Source organism: Maylandia zebra, linkage group LG18 (assembly GCF_041146795.1).
Source record: "Maylandia zebra isolate NMK-2024a linkage group LG18, Mzebra_GT3a, whole genome shotgun sequence".
NCBI classification, from domain to species: Eukaryota; Metazoa; Chordata; class Actinopteri; order Cichliformes; family Cichlidae; genus Maylandia; species Maylandia zebra.
In genome coordinates, this window is record NC_135184.1 from 37,773,098 (window position 1) to 37,796,798 (window position 23,701).

The 23,701-nt window shown below is 42.6% G+C and overlaps 2 protein-coding genes across 2 annotated transcripts in view; both read left to right on the top strand.

Moving 5' to 3' along the window:
* The first annotated feature begins 1,094 nt into the window (after positions 1-1,094).
* Positions 1,095-23,485, top strand: LOC101471174 (potassium voltage-gated channel subfamily B member 2). Its single transcript, XM_004572944.5, has 3 exons — positions 1,095-1,370; positions 2,507-3,277; positions 18,197-23,485. The coding sequence occupies exons 2-3, from the start codon at positions 2,693-2,695 to the stop codon at positions 20,207-20,209; spliced, it is 2,598 nt and encodes an 865-aa protein (XP_004573001.1). The 5' UTR covers positions 1,095-1,370; positions 2,507-2,692; the 3' UTR covers positions 20,210-23,485.
* rnf31 (ring finger protein 31) overlaps positions 13,320-23,701 on the top strand; it is a 71,981-nt gene continuing 61,599 nt past the window's right edge. Inside the window, exon 1 of the mRNA XM_076876388.1 lies at positions 13,320-13,734. The gene's annotated coding sequence lies outside the window, so the exon portion shown is untranslated. The remainder of the gene's footprint in view (positions 13,735-23,701) is intronic.

Genomic DNA, 23,701 nt, shown 5'->3' on the forward strand with positions numbered 1-23,701 from the left:
GAAATTATTCTCTGGATCTGTGTCTTTTTCAAAGCCCAGTACGTTATGGTCTGTTTATCTAAATGATCCCATTTATCATATACAGAATTCCACTGAATGATATTGTTATTGTTGCCAGAGGTGGATGACGTTCTTTCAGACGGTGCCCTATGATTGTTGTGGTCACGTCAGTTCATCATTCCAGTATATGATGGACAACATTGTCCAGTTCCTCCATGCGGCTGATGGATCCATTGAGTTTAATGAATACTTTACAGTTTGTGGTTCAAGTGTGTTGAATTTTTCCCCGTGCTTCCCTGTTTCCTGTCCCCAAATTTTATTTTTATGTATTTGTTCATCTCTGTCTGCTGAGCTTCATCCTTTCTGTTACAAATGTGATGTTCAGTATGTTCAGTGCGTTCTGTGTGAGTATTGCAACATCATCCTACTGGTGGTGATCACATGTCACAGTCTTTTGCCATGAATGACCTGTTAATCCGAGTTACTGAAGGAAAGGCCACCACTGTGTAAGGACACACACGCACACACACGCACACGCGCGCGCGCGCGCGCACACACGCACGCACACACACACACACAGTGCAGTCATAGAGAAGTTTTAGTTCTAGTTAATCTTTTGGAAATAAACAATAAAAGCGGAGTTTTTTTAGTCCAAAGAAACCACAGGCCAGACTAAGATGCGACAGTGCTGACATTGCATAATTCATGACAGCTTAGACATGATTAGTTGTTGAATTAATGTTCTCGTGTTATGAGATATAGACGCACATCATTAACATTCATTCATTTACCATGACGTGTTTCTGTGATTTGTGTGTGTGTTGTGACTTGTGACGTATTTCGTGGACACGTTCCCTTCAGTTTGAGGTTCCTGTAGAAAAACTTGCACAGCCTTGTAAATGGTGCCGAATGAACGGACTGAACCAGGAGCTTCTCCGTAGCGTCTCCACGGGTCTGTCAAACACTGAGAGAAGAGCTCAGTGACGCTCCGAGCAGCAGTTCAGCTGCAAGCCGTTGATCTGGAGCTGTCCTTGGTGCTAAACACCTCAATCCAATTACCCCACCCCCAACCCCACCCCCCTCTGTTCCTCTATTTCTCCTCCTTCAGTCCGGCGACGCTCCCAGACCCCGCCGCTTCGCGCTCGTATTTGATATTCCGTGAGCGCTCGGGTGTTCCCCTCCTGCTCTGACGGTGTGTTTTGGGGCAAAATGTGGCCACGGGCCGGTCTGCGTGTTCTCGACGGGATTCACGAATTAATGGCCGGCGGGGATATGAAGCAGCAGCTGGGGTAACTCACAGGGTACTATGGTGGGACCTCCTGGGAAGCCAAAAGTTGGACTTCTCCGCCATGTCAGCTTGCTCCACAGAGGTAAGCTCCACGAGCGTTTTTATGTGTCATCACTGACACGAGGAGAGCGCAGCAGTTGTGTCTTTCTTTCTGTACTTTGTAAACTTGGAGTGCATTCGCGCATAATCACGAGTTAAGCCTGAGTCTCTTGAATCGCTTGACAGAAAGGACCGTTCTCACTTTGGACTGCGGCTGGTGTCCGCAAGAAAAGGAAGAGAAGAAACACGCGGAAGCAGTTCAAAGTAGTTTACGTGATCATTAGTGAGCGCACAATCTCATAATTCTAATGAAGTCAGTGCTTGTTTGCAGACATCAGCTCTCCCGGACTCTGGGGGAAAAACGCGAAAGATGCTCTTCTAGTCGTGACGTAGCAGCTCTGTGTCCTATGAGTGTCCCAGGAGAAGATAGACGGTGTATAATTAACTAAGGTAGACTTGAGCCAGGAGAGACGAGGCCTTATGCCGCTACTGGGATTTGTGGAACTCCATTACACAATCAGATAAGAGTCAAAGGACTTCTAATGGCAGCATAAGCTCTAAGACTAACTGCATAATGGCTCCCTTTTCTAAAAAGCACTGTTTAGATTCCAGATATTCCCTGGAGGTGGATTCAAATTGCTCTTCCCTGTTTAGTGATTTCATCAGAGAACTCTTTGTAATTAAAATAGTAAAACTTCCTGGACTAGCAAATATTAGATTATGTGATGTGCTTTTCAAAATAACTATTCTGATATGACTTTAATTTGCTGTAAAACTCTGCGATCTATCTGCTTTAAAACAAAGCAAAATCATTTACTGGGAGCACATAAGCTGCAGTAAATTCTACAATCCCACATTACATATGTAACGCACATACGTGTGTTTTTAGCAATTTTAGATTCCAGCTGACCAGACATGAGATAAAAACAACAGCACGGGGAGCACAGGGAAGTGACAGCTCGGCAAAGTGTCCGAGAAACACCTTCAAACTTGCTGCTCCAATCGTTGAGTTCCTGAATGTATATGCACATAAAAAGCATGTATTCAGTTTTATTTATACTGTGCCACTTCAGAATAATTCTGTATTTATTAATTTATTTAATCTATTCTCCTCGGTAGGAGATCTTCTATAGAATAACCTGGTCGTACTGGTGTAATGGCTCATGTCTCTTTTTCCAGCCATGGATCTTACCAGGACTTCTGCTGGCCTGAACACAGAGAGGTGGGCCTGGTGGGCCTGGGCAATCTTCCCCTGACCAGCCACCGCCATCATCTTATCGAGCTCCATACGCACATACGCACACACTGCAAAAGCCTGTGTTTGAGGTGACCCACCCCCACAGTAAGACAGCAGTCAAAGCAAACATGACAGACAAGGTGAGTTTTAGCACGCCCAAAGTCAACCCCCGACCCGCTGCAGCTCCTTTGCTCCCCCCTGAGCCAGTGGACATCATCCGCACTAAGGCCCGCTCACGGCGGGTCAGACTCAACGTCGGTGGGCTTACACATGAAGTGTTATGGAGAACACTTGACCGGTTGCCCCGAACTCGTCTGGGACGGCTAAGGGACTGCAACACCCACGAGTCACTGCTGGAGATCTGTGATGACTACACCCTCACTGAGAACGAATACTTCTTCGACCGGCACCCGGTGGCCTTCTCCTCCATCCTCAACTTCTACAGAACAGGAAAGCTTCACATGATGGAGGAGATGTGCGCTCTGTCTTTTGGACAGGAGCTGGACTATTGGGGCATTGATGAGATCTACTTGGAGTCCTGCTGCCAGGCACGCTACCATCAGAAGAAGGAGCAGATGAACGAGGAACTGAGGAGGGAGGCAGAGACACTGAGGGACAAGGAGGGAGAGGAGGAGGAGCAGGGCTGCTGTCCTGACAAGAGGCAGAAGCTGTGGGATCTGCTGGAGAAGCCCAGCTCCTCTATAGCTGCAAAGGTAACAAGAGCTAAACACAGCCGGCACACATGATTGATGCTAGAACGTGAATGAAACCTGTGATAATGTCTCAGGTCACATTCAGGTTTCCTAAAAGTGCACAAGATGATATGTGGGCAGATTAGGTCTGTTACAAAGAAGAGTTATTTGGATAATAGAGAGAAGACATAAGACAGAGGAAGCTGCACGCTACCCTTCAGTATCTACTGAATCTGTGATGACGCTAATGAGAAGCAAGCAGAAGCACAGTTATGAAAGAAATGCACATTTTCTTGATTTTGTTATGATTCTCAATACTTTCAACTGTCAGAGCTAATATCAAAGAGTTTTATTATAACCAGTAACCTCTGGATCTTATCTCTCCTTTACCACAGCTCTTTATTTCATTGGTGCATGAAAAGGTTGTGCGATATAATAAACCGTACTCCAGCTCGAGTTTTTTGTCATTTAGCTTCAAAGTTGCTGCACCATAGGTGTGCTTCATGTTTTGAGGGAAAGATTTATGTATAACCAGTGAGAGCAAAGTTTCTGCTTGTAATCGAGCAGATGTTTTTATTAATCTGATGAAAAGAGTCAATAATTTGTTTTCAGGAAGAAAGAAAGTGGATTTCCAGTGAGTGAGGTTCACAACTGTGTCTGCGCAGTTTCTGTTCAGTAATGTTCTTCACTGAGTTCGTGCCGGACACACTGCAGGTTTACCACAGCAGCCTTGCTGTGCCTATTTTATTGTCTGCAGCAGAGGAGACAGACAGCTCCTCCAAGCAGAGCATCAGTTCATTACTAACGATGTGACAGCAGTGTCTTCTGCTGAAAACTAGTCTCTTCTTCAGTTTAAGAAATACAACAAGAGTCCAACACTTAGGTCCTTGTATATTAGGACACTGACACACGTTTCGTTTTTTAACCTGTTTACTGAAACATTTTCCAGTTATAGTTCTATAACAGACATGGACATGATGTGTAGACTCCCAGCTTTCATTTCGAGGGAATCCACGTTCAAATTGGATGAAGAGTTTAGACATTTCAGCTCCTTAACATGTGGTACCCTCTTTTTAAAAGGACCAAAAGCAATTGGACAGTTGGCTCAAAGGCTGTTTCAGGTAGGTGTGGGCAGTTCCTTCCTTATGTCCTTATCAAGTAAAAGACCTGGAGCTGATTTGAGGTGCGGTGCTTGTATTTGGAGATTTTGCTGTGAACAGACAACATGTGGTCAAAGGAGCTGTCCATGCAGGGGAAACAAGCCATCCTGAAGCTGCGAAAGCAGAAACAAACATCCATCGGAGAAATTGCTACAATAGTGGAGTAGGAAAATTTACAATTTGGTACATCCTGAGGAAGAAAGAAAGCTCCAAAACACAAAAGGACCTGGATGTCTGTGGAAGACAACAGTGCTGGAAGTAGAATAGAAGTAGAATATTCTTGAATGACCAAGTCAGTCACCTGATCTTAACCCAACTGAGCATTTCACATGTAGAAGACAGACAGGCCACAAACAAACAGCAACTGAAAGCTGCTGCAGTAAAGGCCTGGGAGAGTCAGGAGGAAACTCAGCATCTGCTGATGTTCAAGACTTCAGGCTGTCATTGTCAGCAAAGGGTTTTCATCCCAGTATTAGAAATGAACATTTTATTTTCAGTTATTTGATTTGTCCAATTACTTTTGAGCCCCTGAAATGAAGGGTGATGTTAAATGAATGCTTTAGTTACTTATGTTTTCATACAGTCTGTTTGTTCAACCCGCTGAATGAAAGCTGAAAGTCTAAAGTTCGACTGCATCTGAGTTGTTTCATTTAAAATGTACTGTGGTAATGTGCAGAACCAAAATCAGGAAAAACATTGTCTCTGTCCTGATATCTATGGACCTAACTGTGTGTGAACCTGCGAGAAGAAGAGGCAAGAACACAACAGAAGAATTAAAAGAGATATTGTAATATAGCTCACAGTCACTGTAAGCTTAGGAAAACCCACTTAGTCCAAAATAAAGATATAAAGATAGTGACAGTGGTTCTGCAGCACAAATGAGCTGCTGTGGTAGGTAAGGTCCTTGGAGCAGGATCTCAGCTTGAACCCTTCTGGAAAGAGACTTCAGATGTTGTTCTGGAGCCACTCTTACAGCTCGGCCTCTATCAGTGAGTCCACGTCTCTCTGACTTCTGGTACACTTTAAAGTCATCCACACGGGAGGTGGCTGGTAGTTTGTCAAGACCTGTCTGAGGGTGTTAGGGTAGTGGGGAAAGGATGTTACCTTCACATATGGTGACATACCTCCAACTCTATATTATATATATATGATCTAACTGTAGGAAAATGTGAAGAACAAACAGCTATAAGTGAAGAGGAGCTCATACACAGAAGTCAGTGGGCAAGGGAGCCAAGAAATCGGGGGGTGGATTTTATTAGTGACTCCCAGTTTCTGTCTGACTGACCGAAGAGCTTTGCATGCCAAGAGTAAGCAAGCAGGACAAAGATAGACTTTTCGTAGATGCAGCTTCAACAAACTGGGCTTTATTTGCTTCCGTCAACATGAGCAAACCCAACGTGTAAGTGACAAATACAAGTATAGAGACAAGGCAGTGCTGGTTGGCATAGCTGATCAGAGTTCCCTGTGTTTAGATCGTGTCGAGCAGATGGAGGGAGATGGCTACTTCATAGTTAGACTCAGTGAGAACCTCTTTATCCTCCACAGCAGGAGGAGGTCATGATGGAGGCAGTGAGAAAGAAACAGCATCGTTATAATAGCTGTGAGCCGAGTCGCTGTGACACGTGCATTTTACCTGGGAAGACTTTTTTGTTTTGTTGTCATGTTTTTGTGCTCATTTTATAAACAGTCTTGTTACTTTTTAAACTGATTTCCATCAATCAGATAAAAGTAACACACTGTGGAAACCAGTTCGAGACATAGCGAGTTATAGCTGACATCACTGATGTGCTGATGCAGGACTGAGTAAAATTAGTTTCATTACATGGCGATCAAACAAACCAAGCTTTATGTCGCACATGTGTGTGCGGGTGCTAATGGCTGACTGTGCACAAAGCAGCAGCGTTAGTAGCAGTCACACAGAGTATTTTCATCTGTGCTCCTCAGTGCTCTGGAAGCTCAAAGCACCGTCCTCTGTTATGTGGAACAAAAGTGCCTCTATATGACTGGGACTTGGAGCTGTAGCCTCCGTACTGCATGAACAAAGTTCAGCCTCAACAATTTGATGCTTAACCTTTAGGACTGGACCGAACTCTTGTTCTTTTTATTGCCTTCGGTGCAGATATTATATTCAGATCTCACTGCAACATCACAAACGTTTAGCTGATTCGTTTCTGAAGTATCAGACTTAGGAAGTATAAGGTTAGGAAGCATTTATAGTGACCAAGATAATCTATGAACTGAATTCCAACAGTGACTGATTATTTCTATTCAATTAAAAGAACAGAAACATTCAATTTAATATACTCGTATCATTTTCAACACAATATTTAAGGTGTCTTATATATGTCTATATAATCATTTCCTAATCACCTAACCAAGTTAGTGACAACTAGTTCTTCCTTCTAAAAATATAACAGCACTGGCCTTTAGCAGAGCCATGTGACCCGGCTGGAACCGTAGTGTCAGCAGGAGGGAAGCCGCTTAGGCCACTCTGCAGTGACACCAGCCATGTGGCAGTGATGCAGCAGCACTTAACCAATAGGAGGGCCTCTTTCCGGTGATGTGAGCGGCTCAGTGCTGCTGCTTATTAGAAAAGAAGCATCACCTGGCTATTTGTAAACCACTGCGCACAGTTTGTCATGTCCAGATGGTCAGCTGTACATCCACCAGCAATAGTTGTACTTTTATTGGACAATATGAGTATTAAATCTTTAAATAATAGAGATTAGTTTCATAAACTTTACATAATCTGTAAAATCTTCTTATTTTTGGCAGAGATGTTTTAGCATGTCCTCGTTGCATCCTTTGTTTGACGCACACTCAGGCTGTAGTGTTGGGCTGTTCGGGTTCACTTCTCATCTCTTCCACATGTATTTAAAGCTTTTTGTGCTCCATTGTTATATGATCACCTGTGCATGCACTTATCCTGCACACAGTTTTGTGATGTATTATTATCAGTCCTTTATTTATGCAGGTAAAATCTCATTGAGATTAAAAGACAGTTATGACAGCACACCTGTAATGCAACTGTCCATAGAGAACTATGAGTCTGACTTAGGAGTACGGCTTAATCTCCTTTGGAGCTTTTACCAGGACTGCTGCTGCTGCAAATAGACTAACTGTTGGCAGGTTGGATAGTCTGTCCTGTCCACTGTCTGACCTGCAGTGGGGAAGGTGGTGGGGTGGAGCTGGATAAAGTCACAGACTCAATCTGGCTGTGCAGTTTCAGCATTCGTCCATTTTCTTCTGCTTGTCCGTTCAGCATCACTGATGACGCTGAGCGGTACACGTTCGTTCAGACACGGGGAAGGCCTCAGCTAGCCCGTGGATTCAAATCCAAACCTCATCTGGTCTCCAGCCTGACTCAGAACTGGTTGGATGAAATCCAGTCTAGAAAAACTGATTGATAAGAAGAACGAGATCTTTTTTGGAGTGGAGAAAATGGTTTGCTCACTTTGTAGTCAGGACATTAGAGACACCGCATGCTGTTTAGGGTAGTATGTTAATGCTTTACATACTGGCTTCACCTGTTCACACAATACCTGTCTCTGATAAACCACGGGTCCACATCTCAGCACTTTTAAAATGTTACTGTACTTTATGACCTTTTGCATGCTTGCTGGACCACACAAGGGGAAAGTCTGTGATCTTTACAGTTTATGTTCAACAATGACTTCTCACAGTCAGAGGCCTACTGCAGGGAGCTTCAGTGGTCTCAGCTGTCCACTTTGACTTAAATGTGTTCTTTATTTAGCAAAAATGGGAATTTGTATTTCATGTAAAGCTAATAGGTTGCATGTTATATTTCAGCTTGAAGAGTTGCAGCGTTTCTGCTCAGGACTGATGTGCCTCACTAGCATATCAGCTGTGTATACGTTGTATTGTGTGCAGAGGAGGAAAACCCGTCGATGATATGACACAGAGGCTTTTTAAGCCGACGGGATCAGTCAGAGACAGAATTAAAAGACTGTCCATTAGATTTTTGACAGCTGCTTCCTGCCTCATCTTTGACGTTGTACTTGCATTTTTCTATTTAAACCTTTAAACTGCGTTTGCTTACATTTAGGTCTCCATTAAGTAGATTATATAATAATACAAAATGATGGGATTAGTGTCTGATCCGCATGTCTCAAAGTGAGACGAAGGCTGTAAATCTGGTTCGCTAAAAAAGGATGCGTTCTGCTTTATGGGTTTGTTTGTGTCTTTTTGTGCACACAGTTTGTTAATGATGTGTGGACTCATGTAAAACACTGTGGAAGTGCAGGAATAATCCACAACAACCTGTGAGCTTAAAGAGAAACGAGTCATAACACACCCACAGCCACTTTACATGGAATACCTGTGTTCATGTAGCAGTTAGTAATCATTTCAACACTTGAATGAAATGTAATATTCACAGTGAAATCCTGAGTGAAATGCAGGACAACACTGAGTCACTGCGTGTGTGTGTAAAGTGTCTGGTTCAGCTAAATAAGCTTGCCTGACAGCTATAAGCAGCTACTCAGAGGTCTATAGTTTACTGGCCTTGTGCCTTCACATAGGAGCGGTAGAGTGATTCACTAATGTACTGTAGCTTTCAGTTTGAAATGCTTCCATTCGGATGGGAATTTATGGCTGTGGCAGCACGAAGCCCAAAAGCCAAAGTGGTTTTTCTTCAGCCAAGTTCAGCCTGTCAGCTGTAAATCTTTGGTTGGCGCACATCTCCACCGTGAGTGTGCAGAGCTAACGTGCTAGCAGCCTCTTTCTGCAACTGTAGTTTCATCAGTATACAAAAGCCACGAGGCATTACTAATCTTTCCTGCATCTCCTGTAGTAGTCAGATCTTTTATTTAGAAATATTTGGTTTCAAGTCAAAGTACTGCTTACAAAATGTTACTGCAGTACAGAAAAAAGAAATCAAATTCACTCCTAAAAGTCAAAGTACTTCCAGAAGCTTGTTCTTCCACTTTATTCCACATAATTTATGGACTTTTTTAGATTCAGGTTTCTTTGTATGTGTAGATTACTTGGGCCCATTAGACATCTTTATGTACAGTTTACTGAGAAAATGTTGATGTATTCAGTCCTTATGTTTCCTGCTGTAGAGTCGAGCAGTGAGTTCAGCCACAGCAGCCTGTTCTGAAACGTGGTTATTACCGTCTCTCATGATGGATATGATACGCTCCACCAGCTCAAAGTAAGATTTACAAATGTGTGCACCAAGGAGTACTTTACAAACCTCGAAACATACGCAGCTTATTAAGTTCACCTTCACACATCTGACCATTTTCTCTTTCAAAACACTTTCTGTGTGTCTAACACGACACATCCCTCTCAGTGCGTGACGCCAGAACTGGGCTAGGACTTTTTCAAAAAAATCATTATTTTATGTTAGCGTAGAACTTTTCATAATTCTGACCAAAATAGTGAAAATCAATAAATGAATCCTCTTACAGAAACATGTGGTTTCAAAATGTGGAAAAATGGGAGTTATTCCTCTTTCTTGTTACAAAGACAAAGCCGAGACATTTATTCAGCCTGAGCTTCATATCTGTGGTCTGGACTGGGCTACATTCACATCAGCATCACGGCCAGCCAATAAGTAATTATTCCAAAACAACTGAACTGACTTGAGTTCAGTTATGTTAAATGCATCGTGGGCAACAGTTGCTTTAAATGTAACTGGTTTGTGGCCCCAGATATTAGCCCACTGCACAGAGTTTCCCTAAGACGAAATGAAGCGTCACTTGTTTTACCGTTTGTTCACAAAATCACACGTGCAAATAGTTTTTATTTGTTTTTATGTCAGACTGAGAAGAATCAAACGAGGGCTGTGGAACATCTCGAGTAATGAATGTGGAAATAAGTGAAGCTCAGAATCAACTTCAGTGTAACAAGAGATAAAAACAATGTGACCCATGAAAGCAGCGTCTTCAAATAGAAACCATGTTGACCTCTGCAGAAACAGCCACTGTCCAACAGATCCTGCGCCTGTTGTTCCACAAATAACTCCACGTATTGATCACAGCTTGGATTTCTCTGCTCAATCGCTTTATCCAGTCTTTCATTGCAGCTCGTCTTCTTGTTCTATAAACTATCAGATTTCCATTTTGGTCACAATCTGAGAGACGTTTTTCCTCTCTTTGTCTCGCTCGTTTGTTGTCGACCCCGGCCGTGAACATTTTTCCCTCACACTCGGACAAGAATGAAGTAAAAAGCTATGCAGTATTATTGAACGTGTGTCAATGCTGCACCAGAATTTAGTGATGTCTTCTCATGAAACTGGTCTGGTAATTCTGTTAAAAAGACAATCAAACGGCAGTCAACACGGGCTCTCGCCTCGGTGACGAAAGGATAAATAAACGAGCAGTACGTCTGCTGTTAGAGGGGGAAACGTTAACCGACGGTTGAACATGCAGCTGAGTATCTGTGTCTCCATTCAGTGCACAGAGTCCATTCACAGTCACTGAGCTCAACTCTGAACTGGACTCAGAATCTTTTGTCCAGTGTCATTGTGTCCTTTCAAATTATGAATCCTGTTTTGTTTCCTTACTTGGAATCTTTCTTAATGAACAGACTTCTTATCTTTATGTTTTGTTTGCTTCATGAACCAAATAGAGATGACATGCAGTACCCATAACACCGACTTTTAACACGTTCACTTAAAGAGATTCGTTGTGATGAGTGGAGTCCATTTCTTTGTCAGCGACTCAAACTTTTATGTAAAAAAGTGTTGCTGAGCACCTGAATGTCAAACGTGGAGACTCACTATATGGCTTCTAAAGCAGCTTGTCTGTTCTTGGTACTGCTTAGAATCTTCCCTGAGTGTCAAGGTCACAGCATTTGGCAGCCACTAAGCCATTAAGACGCTGCAGGGTGGACACCGTTTGATATATCTGCCTTATACTCCCCTGTGCTTTGTCCCTCTTTGACTTTCTATTTATCTCCTCTTTCTTCTTTCTCAATGTTTCGTAGTTTATTCCCAGTTTTTACTTTTGTCTAAACTCTGTAATGATGTAATGCTCGGTGTCTTTTATCGTTACCGTGATTGGCCAGAAGCTCCCCCACTGAAAATAGCTCAGATAATCCATCACATGGTTTCACAGACACCAGGACAGTTGTGGTGGTGGAATAAGAACAAAACTACAGATACAGAGATTAATGATGTTCCTTTTTTAACTGATCATTTCCTGCTCATCAGTCACACAGTGTTAGCTATCAGTAGAGCGCTCAGTCCATGTTCCAGTGTTTAAATAAATAACTCAGCACGTCTTTAATGTGGCCTACACACTTTTATAAAGTTTAAAACAACTGCACAAGCATAAAAACTGTTATATTTATTGGGGTTGGAGTGCTGCTGACCTCTTGTCATGCTTTGGGATTGTCAGGCCTTCCATAGAGGCTTCTCCAAGGTAGTTACAAAATGTGCCCTCGTCCAGGCCCCTGGCTGAATGAGGCTCGTCCTGACTCTGATAAAACTCTACATGTTGTAGCCTATTCTGGTTAACACACATCACACTGAAGTCGCAAACAGTGCAGGAGGATTAGGCTCTGCAGCCGTCCTGGGAATTCAAGCATCGTTGATAATCAGCATCATTTACACACACCGTCCAGCTGCAAGGCAAACAGTGCAAGAAGTTTTAAATGTTCCCAAGACAAAGTTTGGTCTTTGCAGAAGCTTGTCCACAAGGGCTGATCCTTTCAGCACTGTTGCAAGTGATGTTAAACACAAGCATGGATGACAAGCTTCTATTTAATGAATGTTGCTAATCTTGTTACCGAGCTCAGTCCACAGATTCAGTAACATTAGCAAGTGGTGGAGGCCAGCAGGTGCAGGTGGATGACGGAAAGGCAGGAGGAGCAGAGACCCGAGGCGGTGAACTGAAGAGGGGGTCAGATATAAACCAAGTTTAGGTGGAGTTTGTTTTCGTTGTGCTGACTTTTTACAGTCAGTTACAATAACTCGTACTGCTGCTAGCTAGCATGACGGAGTTTCTATACTGCTGGGCGGGTGCTTTTATCTTATTTTATTTGGAAGGTTAGTTAGTAGAGATGCCAACCGTCCCTTAAAATACGGAATCGTCCTGTATTTAGAAACAAAAGTACACGTCCCGTATTGAGCTAATAAGCGACGCACTTTGTCCCGTAATACAGTGAGAATCAAAAGTAGTCTATAAATGTTAATGGAATTAACGCTTTGTTTGAAAACATAATTCCCAGCCCCTCTCCTGCTTTGTGACCAATGAGCTGACAGCACACTTACGACAATTCGAGTATGACAAGTCAGATTACCGCTCATCTCATTGGTCGAGGAAAGGTCGCTTACAGAGAAAATACCGGAAGACAACAGATGACCACAACAAGAAGCATGGCCAACAGGGAAACAAACGCCGACACTGCGGTGCAAGTCTCGGACGACAGTCACCTAAAGCTGGGCAGACACTGTGCAATTTTTTCAGTCACGTTATTCAGCTCCTGCTCAAACTGCACGATTGACTCGCAGGGGTTAGAAGTTGGTAGGTCACGATGCAGGTCTCACACTATACGGCCCGATGCTCTGATGCGACCTGAGTGCTCACACTGTGCCTCCATAAAATGAAGGTTATAACAGAAAATCTGTCGCTCGCTCTCTCCGTCTTTCACTCACACAGACACACCACCACCATCAACTTTGCTAAATTGCTAATGAAAAACATGATCAGGCAGCTGTGATTGAGCAGCAATGTAAATCCAACTATTTTCATGGTTGTTGTGGTCGTGATAATTTTGTGATGCCACATCGAAAAGGCTCGGATGAGCTTTCCAAAGTTCTACAAGTTGTGCCTCCATTGCTTGTGTCCAGATCACACGCTGCACAGCCGTGCTGCAACGTCTTTTTCACCGACGTTTACGTGTTTGCACGTGAGCAGTGTGAGCGCCTGTGGTGAGAACCTCACGAGCGATTGATGATCGGGAGCTGCTCGAGGTGTTAATCGCTTCTCGTTACCCCACGTATACTACACGACGCACGATGAAGGCCAAAATCGGTCCGATCACCAAATCGGTCGCACGACTCAAAAATCATCTCAAAATGGGCCAAAAATCGCACAGTGTGAGCCCAGCATTAGAGCAGCAATGTTTGTTCGCTCAGAGAAAGAAAAAAAGGAGGAATGGGAAAAGGAAAACACCTGGCTGGAAAAGTGCACGATAACACCTTTAAAGCGCACTGCACTGTGTGCCGGCGCACTTTTTCCATAGGCATGCTTCTAGTGGTGGCACAAGAAGAACATGAGGGGCGTGAAAGCTCGGGGAACCCTTAACCAATTTTTTGTCCACCAGGCCACGGCAGAAGCAGATATGGTATGTAAACACTGGTTTGTTGTTTAAACCCTCTGGTTAAGGTTAATATGGGCATGTGCAGTGAATATCAGCGCTATGTGGCCAGAAGTGTGATAATATAATTTATTTTGTGTAATAAACAACTGCAAGGATAGATGATTACAACAAATAGATGACTAATACATAAAAGTAATACATAGATGAATAATGATGATGAGTTATGATGCGTAATCATGGGAACAAGCGGGTTTACAAACAGGAGCAGCTGATTAGCATCAGAAAAGCTGAAATAATACCTCAACTGAAGCCAATTGTACTAAATGCACTAAATGTGCACTGTTACAAGAATGATTTTGTTCTATTGTTTTCTATTAATTTATATAAGTTTAAGTTAAGCAGGACAGAGTTCTTTTAAAGAAAGATTTACTTATATTCTCCAAAGTTAAGCATGACAGGCTTCTGTTTAAGAAAGAGACCTGTTTTATTGTGTTAATGTTGTCATTGTGAGCTAAAAATAAATGGCTAAATGATCATTTGTTTCCCATATGGTCATATCACAAAGAATATGCATCTGCTTAAATCAAATTCAAGTCAAATGGTTAAAAAATAATTTCACACACAAAAAAAAAGAGCTACCACACTGGGAAGGGTGAAGACAACTGGGTTGCCCGGCCCTGGCCACGAGGTGTCCCTTATTTATTTTTCAGGGAGTTGGCAACCCTATGTTGAGCTGAAAAAGAACAGTTTGTCCCGGACTTCAGCTACAATGAAAAAGACACCAAGCTGGAGTTATTCTTTGTTTATGCTGCACAGCTGCCTCTTCTTCTCTCATTCTCTCCCCTCCCTCTCCTGTTGCTACTTCAATCATGAAACTGATCAATGATCAGCTGATCGTCTCTCTTGTTTGTTTATCGTCCACTTTGCGCCAGAAAGAGGAAACCAGCGGATGTTGCGCTAAACAACAGCAGCACGTTTAAGCTTGATCAGCTGTTGTTAGAATTTATTTAATAATAATAATAATAATAATAATAATAATAATAATAATAATTTCTAGTATCAGCTGATGTTTGCTGGAGCCACAGCTGTAAAGCTGCTGGTCATGATGTCTGTTTGTATATGTGGTGAGAGGGAAACATGAAGATGAAACCAGGAGATGTCCTTACTGAATCATCAGAGCTGTGATGGAGAAACAGGTTTACCTTTTAGGTGACATGGATGAGTTGAAGTTATGAACTGTTTCTGAGAGACAAATAACCCCAGGATCCTTTTCTAAGCAGCTGACAGCTGGTAACTGTGCAGGGGCGGGTCTAGCAAAGTGTTGCCAGGGGGCCAGGTAGGGCATTAACAGGGAAAGGGGGGCACAAAGAAATACTTTTCTTTCTTATTCTCATTTAAAATTTCTTGCTTTTAAAAAATAATTATGTGAATCTTACAACAAATGTTTTCATCTGATGTAAAATGTATAGAAATCATTATTGTACATCATAATTTCTTCAGAAGTAACTAAGTACTGTATATGGTGCCAGTATTTCCCACTTTTTCTAGATACTGCACCAGTACTGTGTGTAAAATGGCATCAAAAAGTCAGTTAAGTTTTATTCTTTCTCACCTGTCTTTCTGTCTCCTTTCACTTTTTAAAGGTTGCCATGTTAGAAAAAATATTTTGCCCTGCCATGCTGTTTATTGATGTGGCAAATGAATAGTTTATGAAAATATATCTAAATCTGTCATCAGTAATGATCATGTCTCACCTCTAGCCTTCTCTGTTTTAATTTCAGGTTTTCACCATGTGTTGTAGATAGTTCAGGAGGTTAACTGACCAAGCAGTCTACTTTCGGGTACTGTTTAGAATACCAGAACAGGGAGGATGGTGTAGGTTTAAGTTTATTAGACTGATTTCCCGGGCGGCCACCTGAACTCACAACTCCTTGTCGCTTGGCCAGGGCCCGGGGGCGCCGACGGTCCGGGCTGATCCCCTCTCCTGCTCGCGGTGGGGGGAGTAGGTTCGGCCGGATGGCTCCCCAGCCTCAGTCGGGCGATGGGGGTATGTGGCGGGGCGTGGCCTGCGGTGCCGTGCAGGGAAGACGGACGCACCTGCACGGCATCTGCAATCACGCCCCGCCGAATATTGTAACGGGTGCTGTGTTTGAGGTTGTTGCGATAACGTTGAGCGGGCAGCGGGAGAGCTGCAGCTCTGTGAGCACTGTGAACAGCAACCGTGTGAGTCAATGAAGTATGCTGCAAAGCATGAACTCGCCCCCGGGTCTGCCGTGGTCATTTACAGTGGTCAACTCCACTTTTCTGTCACTGTTCTAACAGTTACCGTGTTTTATGCTGCATTTCTATTGTGTTCTGAGTTTGTATGGCTGTTATACTGGCAACACTGGTCTCCCTGTGAAAGAGATTTGGTCCCAGTAGAACTCCCTGGTTAAATAAAGGTCAGATAAATGCAGGGGGGGTGTGGGAGTTTGTCCAGTCGCTCTGTCTGATTTCATGGAGCAGTGCTTCAGGAGGATGGCTTCTTGGGCTTGTTGTTACAGGCTGTTGGGTCCCAGTAAAGCCACAGTGAGGGCTGATTCTGATCTGGTTTTTTGGAAGACACAGTTTCCAGGTACAGTCGGAGGTATTGGGTTTGGTGGCTTTAGAATCACTTCCCAACTCTTCAAACACACTAACCCTGTCAGTAAATGGACTGGTTCTCATATAGCGCTTTTCTACTGGATCACTCAAAGTGCTTCATACAACATGGTTCATTCACTCGTTCATACAAGCACTTTTTTCTACACCTCAGTGCTTTCTGACAGTCACACACATTCGCACTCCAGTGGAGTATGAATTGGAGCACTCTTGGGTTTAGTGTCTTGCCTGTACTCAAACATGCTAGCTGCAGCAGCCATGGCTCTGCTGCTGACAAGCGTGGAATGAAATCTTTGTTTTGTTGTGTTTCATTTGGATAAGGATTCAAAGCTGATTTCACTTTTAGTCTTTTTAAGCAATTATGAAATGACAAAACATTCAGTTTGTAATCAGTTGCATCATAATGATCATTATAATTTTTCACCTGAAGAATGAACAATGATTTGCAATAATAACATGCAAATACTTTAAAAGTAATCAGTTTTTTCGTGTGACATTTGTACCTTTATCTACTCCACTGACACACAATACGTATTATGTGTTGAAGCCACTGAAATGTAAGCTAACAGGAAATTGAGTTGTCCCCAGAGAACAGTGCAGTGGTCTTTTGTCAGATATCACGTCAGATGTATTTAAAGACAAAAAAATAATCTTGCATCGTCTATTTCCGCCTGTTGCTTGATTCTTCCTGTTGGGGGAGGAAAGAATGAGTAACCAATTCTAACCTTCCTCTCTATCCTTTCTATGTATAGCAGCGCAATCCTATTACAATAAACCTGAAATGTCCTACCAAGGGCTACACTGAGAGGACTCAGAACACACATCCTTCAGCTTCGTTACTCTGCTTTCCCAGTTAGAGTTTTTAAATTGGCTATAAGTAATAGTTGAATCCCCTGGGCCCCTTTTTCCATTCAGTCATTCTCTGAGAAGAAGGTTTTATCTTTATTGAATTGAAAAGGCGACAAAAAGGACAAAATTGTTTCAAACCCTAGGAAACCAAGTGTGAAGCTAAACACGCAGGAGCAAAAACTAACTTTTGTTTCCATTTTCCTCCCCAAAAAAGAAAGAGACGAGTGTTTTTAGGTGTTACTCACTTTGTTTTGCACCGTGTATTGTAGTGCTTTGTCAGATTTTGGAATCATTTCCAGTTGCAGTTAATGTCAGAAGGTTTGTAGTCTTGTGTGTTTTTGTGTTCTCATTAAAATACAAATCTGACATCATGTGAGCACATCGCCGTGATTTTCTGAAGAGACACAGGAAACACTGTAAAATGTTTTTTTGCAGGTTGAATAAAAGCTGTTGTCTTATCACCGCTGCAGGTCTCCTCCTACATGACAAGTTCCACGTGAAAGTGTCCATGCCAGAATTTTTCACAAAGCTGCTTAAAACATTAAAGTCAGCGTCTGTTTGCTGTAACCTGGCTTACAAAGACAAAAGCAGAAAATGCCCATATGTGGTGATGTGTGGATCGTAAGAGCTTTTCATTTCTGCTTGGACATAATGAACAGATGAAAGTTAAGGGCTGACTGTCACTGTGGATGCACAACTTCCAAAGCTAAATCTTCTTAAGGGCCTTAATCAAAAAGGCCTGACCTTTAGTAGCTTTTCAAATAGCACCACCTTCAGGACAAAGTTGGTACCACCATGAAGGGTAACAAAAAAGTCTCAAAAATGTCTCATGTAGTCTAAGAAACTTCTACTCTAGAATGTACACGTCAGTGATTAGTAGCAACAAACAGGGTTTGAACGTGTTACTGTTTACAGGCACAGAAACAGATGTAATAGAAGACATGTATGAAGCTAACACTATGCCCAGCTAATGTAATAACCTGCTTTTGTCTTGCAGATCCTGGCCATGATCTCCATCCTGTTCATCGTCATTTCCACAATTTCACTGTCCCTCAACACTCTGCCAGAGCTGCAGGTTGTAGATGAATTTGGCCAGTTCAGTGACAACCCCAGTTTAGCCCACGTCGAAGCCGTCTGTATTGCCTGGTTCACCATGGAATACATGTTACGGCTGCTCTCAGCACCCAATAAGTGGGTCTTCATGAAAGCACCACTGAACATTATTGATTTGCTGGCAATACTGCCTTACTATGTGACCCTCTGTCTAACTGAATCTAACAAGAGCGTGCTGCAGTTCCAGAATGTGCGGCGTGTGGTTCAAATCTTCCGTATTATGAGGATCTTGAGGATTCTGAAACTGGCCAGGCACTCGACGGGGCTCCAGTCTTTGGGCTTCACTTTACGAAGGAGCTACAACGAGTTGGGACTGCTGATCCTGTTTTTAGCCATGGGCATCATGATTTTCTCTAGCTTGGTATTCTTTGCTGAAAAGGATGAAGATGCTACAAAATTCACCAGCATCCCTGCTTCGTTTTGGTGGGCAACCATTACTATGACGACTGTCGGGTATGGTGACATTTACCCACAAACCCTGCTTGGTAAGATTGTAGGAGGGCTTTGCTGCATAGCAGGCGTGCTTGTCATTGCTCTTCCTATTCCAATCATTGTGAACAACTTCTCAGAGTTCTACCGAGAGCAGAAGAGGCAAGAGAAGGCCATCAGGAGGAGGGAAGCTCTAGAACGAGCAAAACGGAGTGGAAGCATTGTTTCTATTAACCTAAAGGATGCTTTTGCCCGCAGTATGGAATTAACAGATGTGTTGGTAGAAAAAAGAGAGGACAGTAAATGTCCCGTTGAAAATCACCTGTCACCCAGTCGCTGGAGCTACCACAAGCACTACCACAATGCAGAGGCAGGTAGCCCTGGCAGGTCTCAACAATACCAAGAAGTGGCCCGGCAGGGCTCCCCAGAGCGATTCAAGCCCACGTCGAATAAAACTACTCCTCAACACCTCAGTGCAAAGCGGCTAGAAGATACTTACAACAAGACAGCAGCCATTCAAGAGCAGCAGGAAAAAATTCGAGAAGAACAGATTGAGATGAAAGAGTTCTCATCCACTCTGGCCCAGCAAGCATCACCTAAAGTCAGTTGTTCCAGGGAATCTTCAACTGCAGCGGATAATTTTGCACTGGAAAGAGGGGAGCGAAGCTCACTGCTCCCCAGTGTTGAAGGAGGTCAAGCTGGTACTCGACATCAGTGTATTCCACCTCCCTTGGACCTAAGTCAGATCAGCAATATGGAGGTAAAGCAGGGCCCTGACAGCATTCAGCCAATGACATTCATCAAAGAGGGTTTGTATGAGTTCACATCTAACCCCAAAGGAAGGTTGACTGGGGATCTGAATTTGTTCTCACAGAGTGCAGAAAGCTCTGGGATGACCTATGATAGCACCGGCACAGCTTTGGAAGATCACGGCAGCCCTCAAAACACAAGAGCCCTGAAGCTTGACTTCATTGCATCGAAAGATGATGTCCTCGTGGCAGTGATGACACCTGTGGCGACACCCATCCCCACTGGCTCTGCAAAGTGTGCTCAACTACTTACTGACGAATTGGTTTCCAGGTTTTCTCCATCTCCCAGTTATACAACACAGGAAACTAAGTCTCCGCTGGCTATCCTGCAATCTCCATCCCTGGCTCAGCAATATATCAGTCCCAGCACCCCCAAGGGGGGAGGTGAAAGCTCAGCAGGCAGGAGCTTAGAAGGTGAAGGGCAGCTCACTGGCTTAAGCCACCTGGGCAGGAATCACATGGAGAGATCTACTGCTGCCTCGGGTGGTGGTGCTAGTCCATTGTCAAAAGCATGCTCACTCAACAGCACCCAAGACCTAGTAAGTAAGGAAGGAGTGGCCGATGGAGGATTAGAGGAAGCAGAACAGAGAGTAGAAAAACGAGAAAATCACATTGTTCTGGATGGAAGCCGAACGCCGCCCTGTGAAACGAACATGTGAGCTTTAAAGAAAAATGCAGACAGGGCCAAGGCAAAGCAAAGGCTGATGGGATGCTTGACAGGAAGTACCAGGAATAACCTGTGACAGATGCTGTGTGTGTGAGCACTGGACTTTTTGACAAAGACATTAAACAAATCTATCATAAAAGCTGTAACTCTTCCGATCTCACGACACATTCGAACGGTCGTTCCTTTTTTGACCTTGGTTCTGCTGTCATGACTTTATTACTGGAGGACATTCATAAGCACACGCATGCCTGACTGGGCACTGTTTGAACTTGAGTCTAAGTGACACCGTGTGGTGTCAGTGTTACTGACTGATTTTGTTTAAATGAGACATGAACAGTGGCAACCTGACCTGTGTTTTAGGCCTTGTCTGAATGATAATGTTCGGGACTATCCTGAAGAGTCAGATATTCAGTTTCCTAACACTTGCTCCCCAAGGCCGGATTTGAATGGACAGTTATACCAAGGAAAGACAGACCGTGAAAGGAAATTATATTTTTTATATTTACAAATTTTAAAAATCTATCTTTTGCAAGACTTGCAAGAAAAATCAATGATCAGTCATTATTCTGTGTTGTAGATCTTCCTTACTCATTATTACATTCTTGTAACGGGACAACCACAAGCACATGATACAAGACAAAAGTCCCACATAGTACTGCATTGTCCAAAAGAACATATGTATCTGCTGTTGAGCACTGTGATCTATGCTCTAACTTTAAGTATTTCTATATATTTCAGTTTTATGTTGTTGTTTTTGTTCTTGGTTACTTTTTGTTGTATTTTTCTTTTCATTTTTCTTGTTCCTAAATATGTGAAATGGAGATACAATCTCTACTATATTCACTGTTTGCACAAATTTCCATCCATCCATGTTCTACTGCTTGTCCCTTGTCGCGGGTGAGAGGTCGGGTATACCCTGGACAGGCCACCAGTCTGTCCCAGGGCTTCCACCAATGTCCAGCATGAAATATCCTAACAACGAACATTAGTCAAAAACAATACAAACCCATACTGAGACACACGATTTGAGACAGAAAGACAGAAAGGAAACCTCACACAGTTTCCATGATTACTCACTTGTGGTTCATCATACACTGCTTTAATTCCCAGTTCCCACACATACTGTGTGCGTGATAAAGGTTTGACGAACCTCAGATCTGACTTTGTTTTTGGATTCTTTATCAACACAGTGGCCAGGCGCATAGTGTATTCAGGAAAATGAGTTGTGGAAGTAGAGTTCATGAAAAGCAACCATTGTCTTCTTTCTTTATTTTTGTCTCTGTGAGACTAGTGTCTTATCATAACATCAGCCCTATCTAATCGTTTTAATCTTGCTAGTGTACTCACCAAGCTAAGAATGAGATCTGGTAACATGGAGACTTTCATAAAAAAATAAAAAGGCCAACCAGTCAGCCATCAGGAGTCATATTCAATTGCCCTTGTTTACTTAGCTAGTCTTAGCATGTTTCAAAGAATGTGTCTGATTTGAGTGCCGTACAGCAACAGGCTGTTTTTGGCCACGCTGTTAAAAATGTTCACTGAGACAGTAACAGCAAGCCGGAGTAAAAACGGCCAAAATGTGACTTAAAGTAAGAATTTAGAAAACTGGAAGCTGTTGGTTTACAGTGAGACGACTCAAATGGCTTGTCTGATAGAAAATACTGTGGCTATTAACCATTTGTCTTCCATGCTTTAAGCGTATAATAAATATGACACAAAAAAGTATGTTCCAATACATGGAACAGCATGTCAGAGATAACTAGATATCTTTCTGCAACAGGTCACATTTTGCAGCATGCAAGCTAGCATGCTATTTTGACCACACTTCTGAAAATCTCTTGCATCGATGTCAGCATGCTAGCAGAATTCAGCAGCTGTACTCGTCGTATCACGAGTTATACAACAGCTGCCAGAGTAAGACCATGTGGAAAGAGACAAACGAGGTCTTCTTAGTGAGAGGAGGTGCAGGCTCAAGCATCTGGACTTCAGTTATTGCAAAGACACATCGCTTTAAACCAAGAATAATTGTAATATGATGAGTGCAGAGAGATAAATAGAGGGAGTGTGTCTGTGTGACCTTTAGGTGCTGACTGTATTATAAAGGTAGAACAATAGTTCCCTTTGCAGGGAGTCACTTGAGTAAAAAGACCTGACGTCACTTTAAGCATTATCTTTGGGAACCTTTGACATTTTTCTTTTGTTTGTGTTTTTAAAGATCAGATTTGCATTCATGTGAATGAACCTGACAGATTCAAATGCACATTTAACTGTGTGAATAGAGCAGAGTGAGCAGGTGGTGATTAGGTCACATGCTAACAGGGGAATGGTACTGTCTTATCTGTGTTCCCTGATGAGCTTATCAGTTGTTTCACATTTTTGTTGTTGGTTAAAACTTTGAGCTGTGTGTTGTTCTTAACATCTCAGTACATGAAGTTTTTAAAAATATGTGCCTTTTCATAAAAAGATAATTTATGAGAAGGTGAAAAAAACTGTTAGATGTGGCCCGACTTTTTCTTTGTCTTCTTTTCTCGTGCTCTCTCTTTGTCCTTGTGCAGTAGATGTAGTTAAATGAAAATCCTCACATTTTCTGGATTTGCGTACCTTTACAACTTTGTATTATTATCTCATCAACGTTATCGCACCCCATAGCTCATCGTTCCAACCTCACAGTGCCACACTGTCATTTGATTTCATCAGCTGAAAGCAGCACGTTCGGTGTGTGACTCGAGTGCAGCAGCAGATTACTGACAGCCAAACGGACATAACGTCTAAAAACACGGCTTTTTATGTCGTGCAACTGGACTCAGCTAGATTTATGTTATGATAAATTGCACAACATTAACTAAATGTTAATTCTTCCCAAGTATATATCCAGCCTAACATAGATCAAGACAAACTCAGAGAAGTTTAAAAAGAGCACCGGTTCTAACAAACGTTGGTTTGTCGCTGCTGCAGGTCGGGAAGCATGAGAACAGTGTTATGGCTTTCACAACCTCATCTCCACTCATTTGTCGGAGAATTGTTATTTATATTTGTTCATTCAGATTGTGTACAGTAAACATACAACTGTAAAGCTTCTCGATCTGTCCTGCCAGCTCCACTTCTTTAATGCCCCACTCGTCCATCCTCATATACTTTATTGAATTGTAGCCTGTGCAATGATTAGTATGAGTTATTATATATAGCTCAGTGTAATGATAGTAAATGATAAAGAGTTTTGATTCAGTTATCAAAATGCAAGACAAATAAATGTGGTCATGTGACCTCATCTTGTTGTGTGTATTTTTGTGTCTGTATTTGTGCCACATCAGGTAGTTTTGCTAATATAACCACTACAAATTCTGCAAATCAAAACACTTCAACTTTATTTGCTCAAACATAGTACTTTACTTTTAGATTAATTAAATGTTTCTGCAGCATCACAGTAATTCTAACTCCTACGGTTTTCATGTGTTGGCTGAGTCTTTCTGAAACGATGAAATAA

What these genes read in the sequence shown, in the direction of transcription:
- LOC101471174 (XM_004572944.5), top strand. Translation starts at nt 2,693, where the DNA reads ATGACAGACAAGGTGAGTTTTAGCACGCCCAAAGTCAACCCCCGACCC. An exon ending in GCTCCTCTATAGCTGCAAAG is followed by an intron (nt 3,278 to 18,196) that starts GTAACAAGAGCT and finishes TTTGTCTTGCAG; the next exon opens with ATCCTGGCCATGATCTCCAT.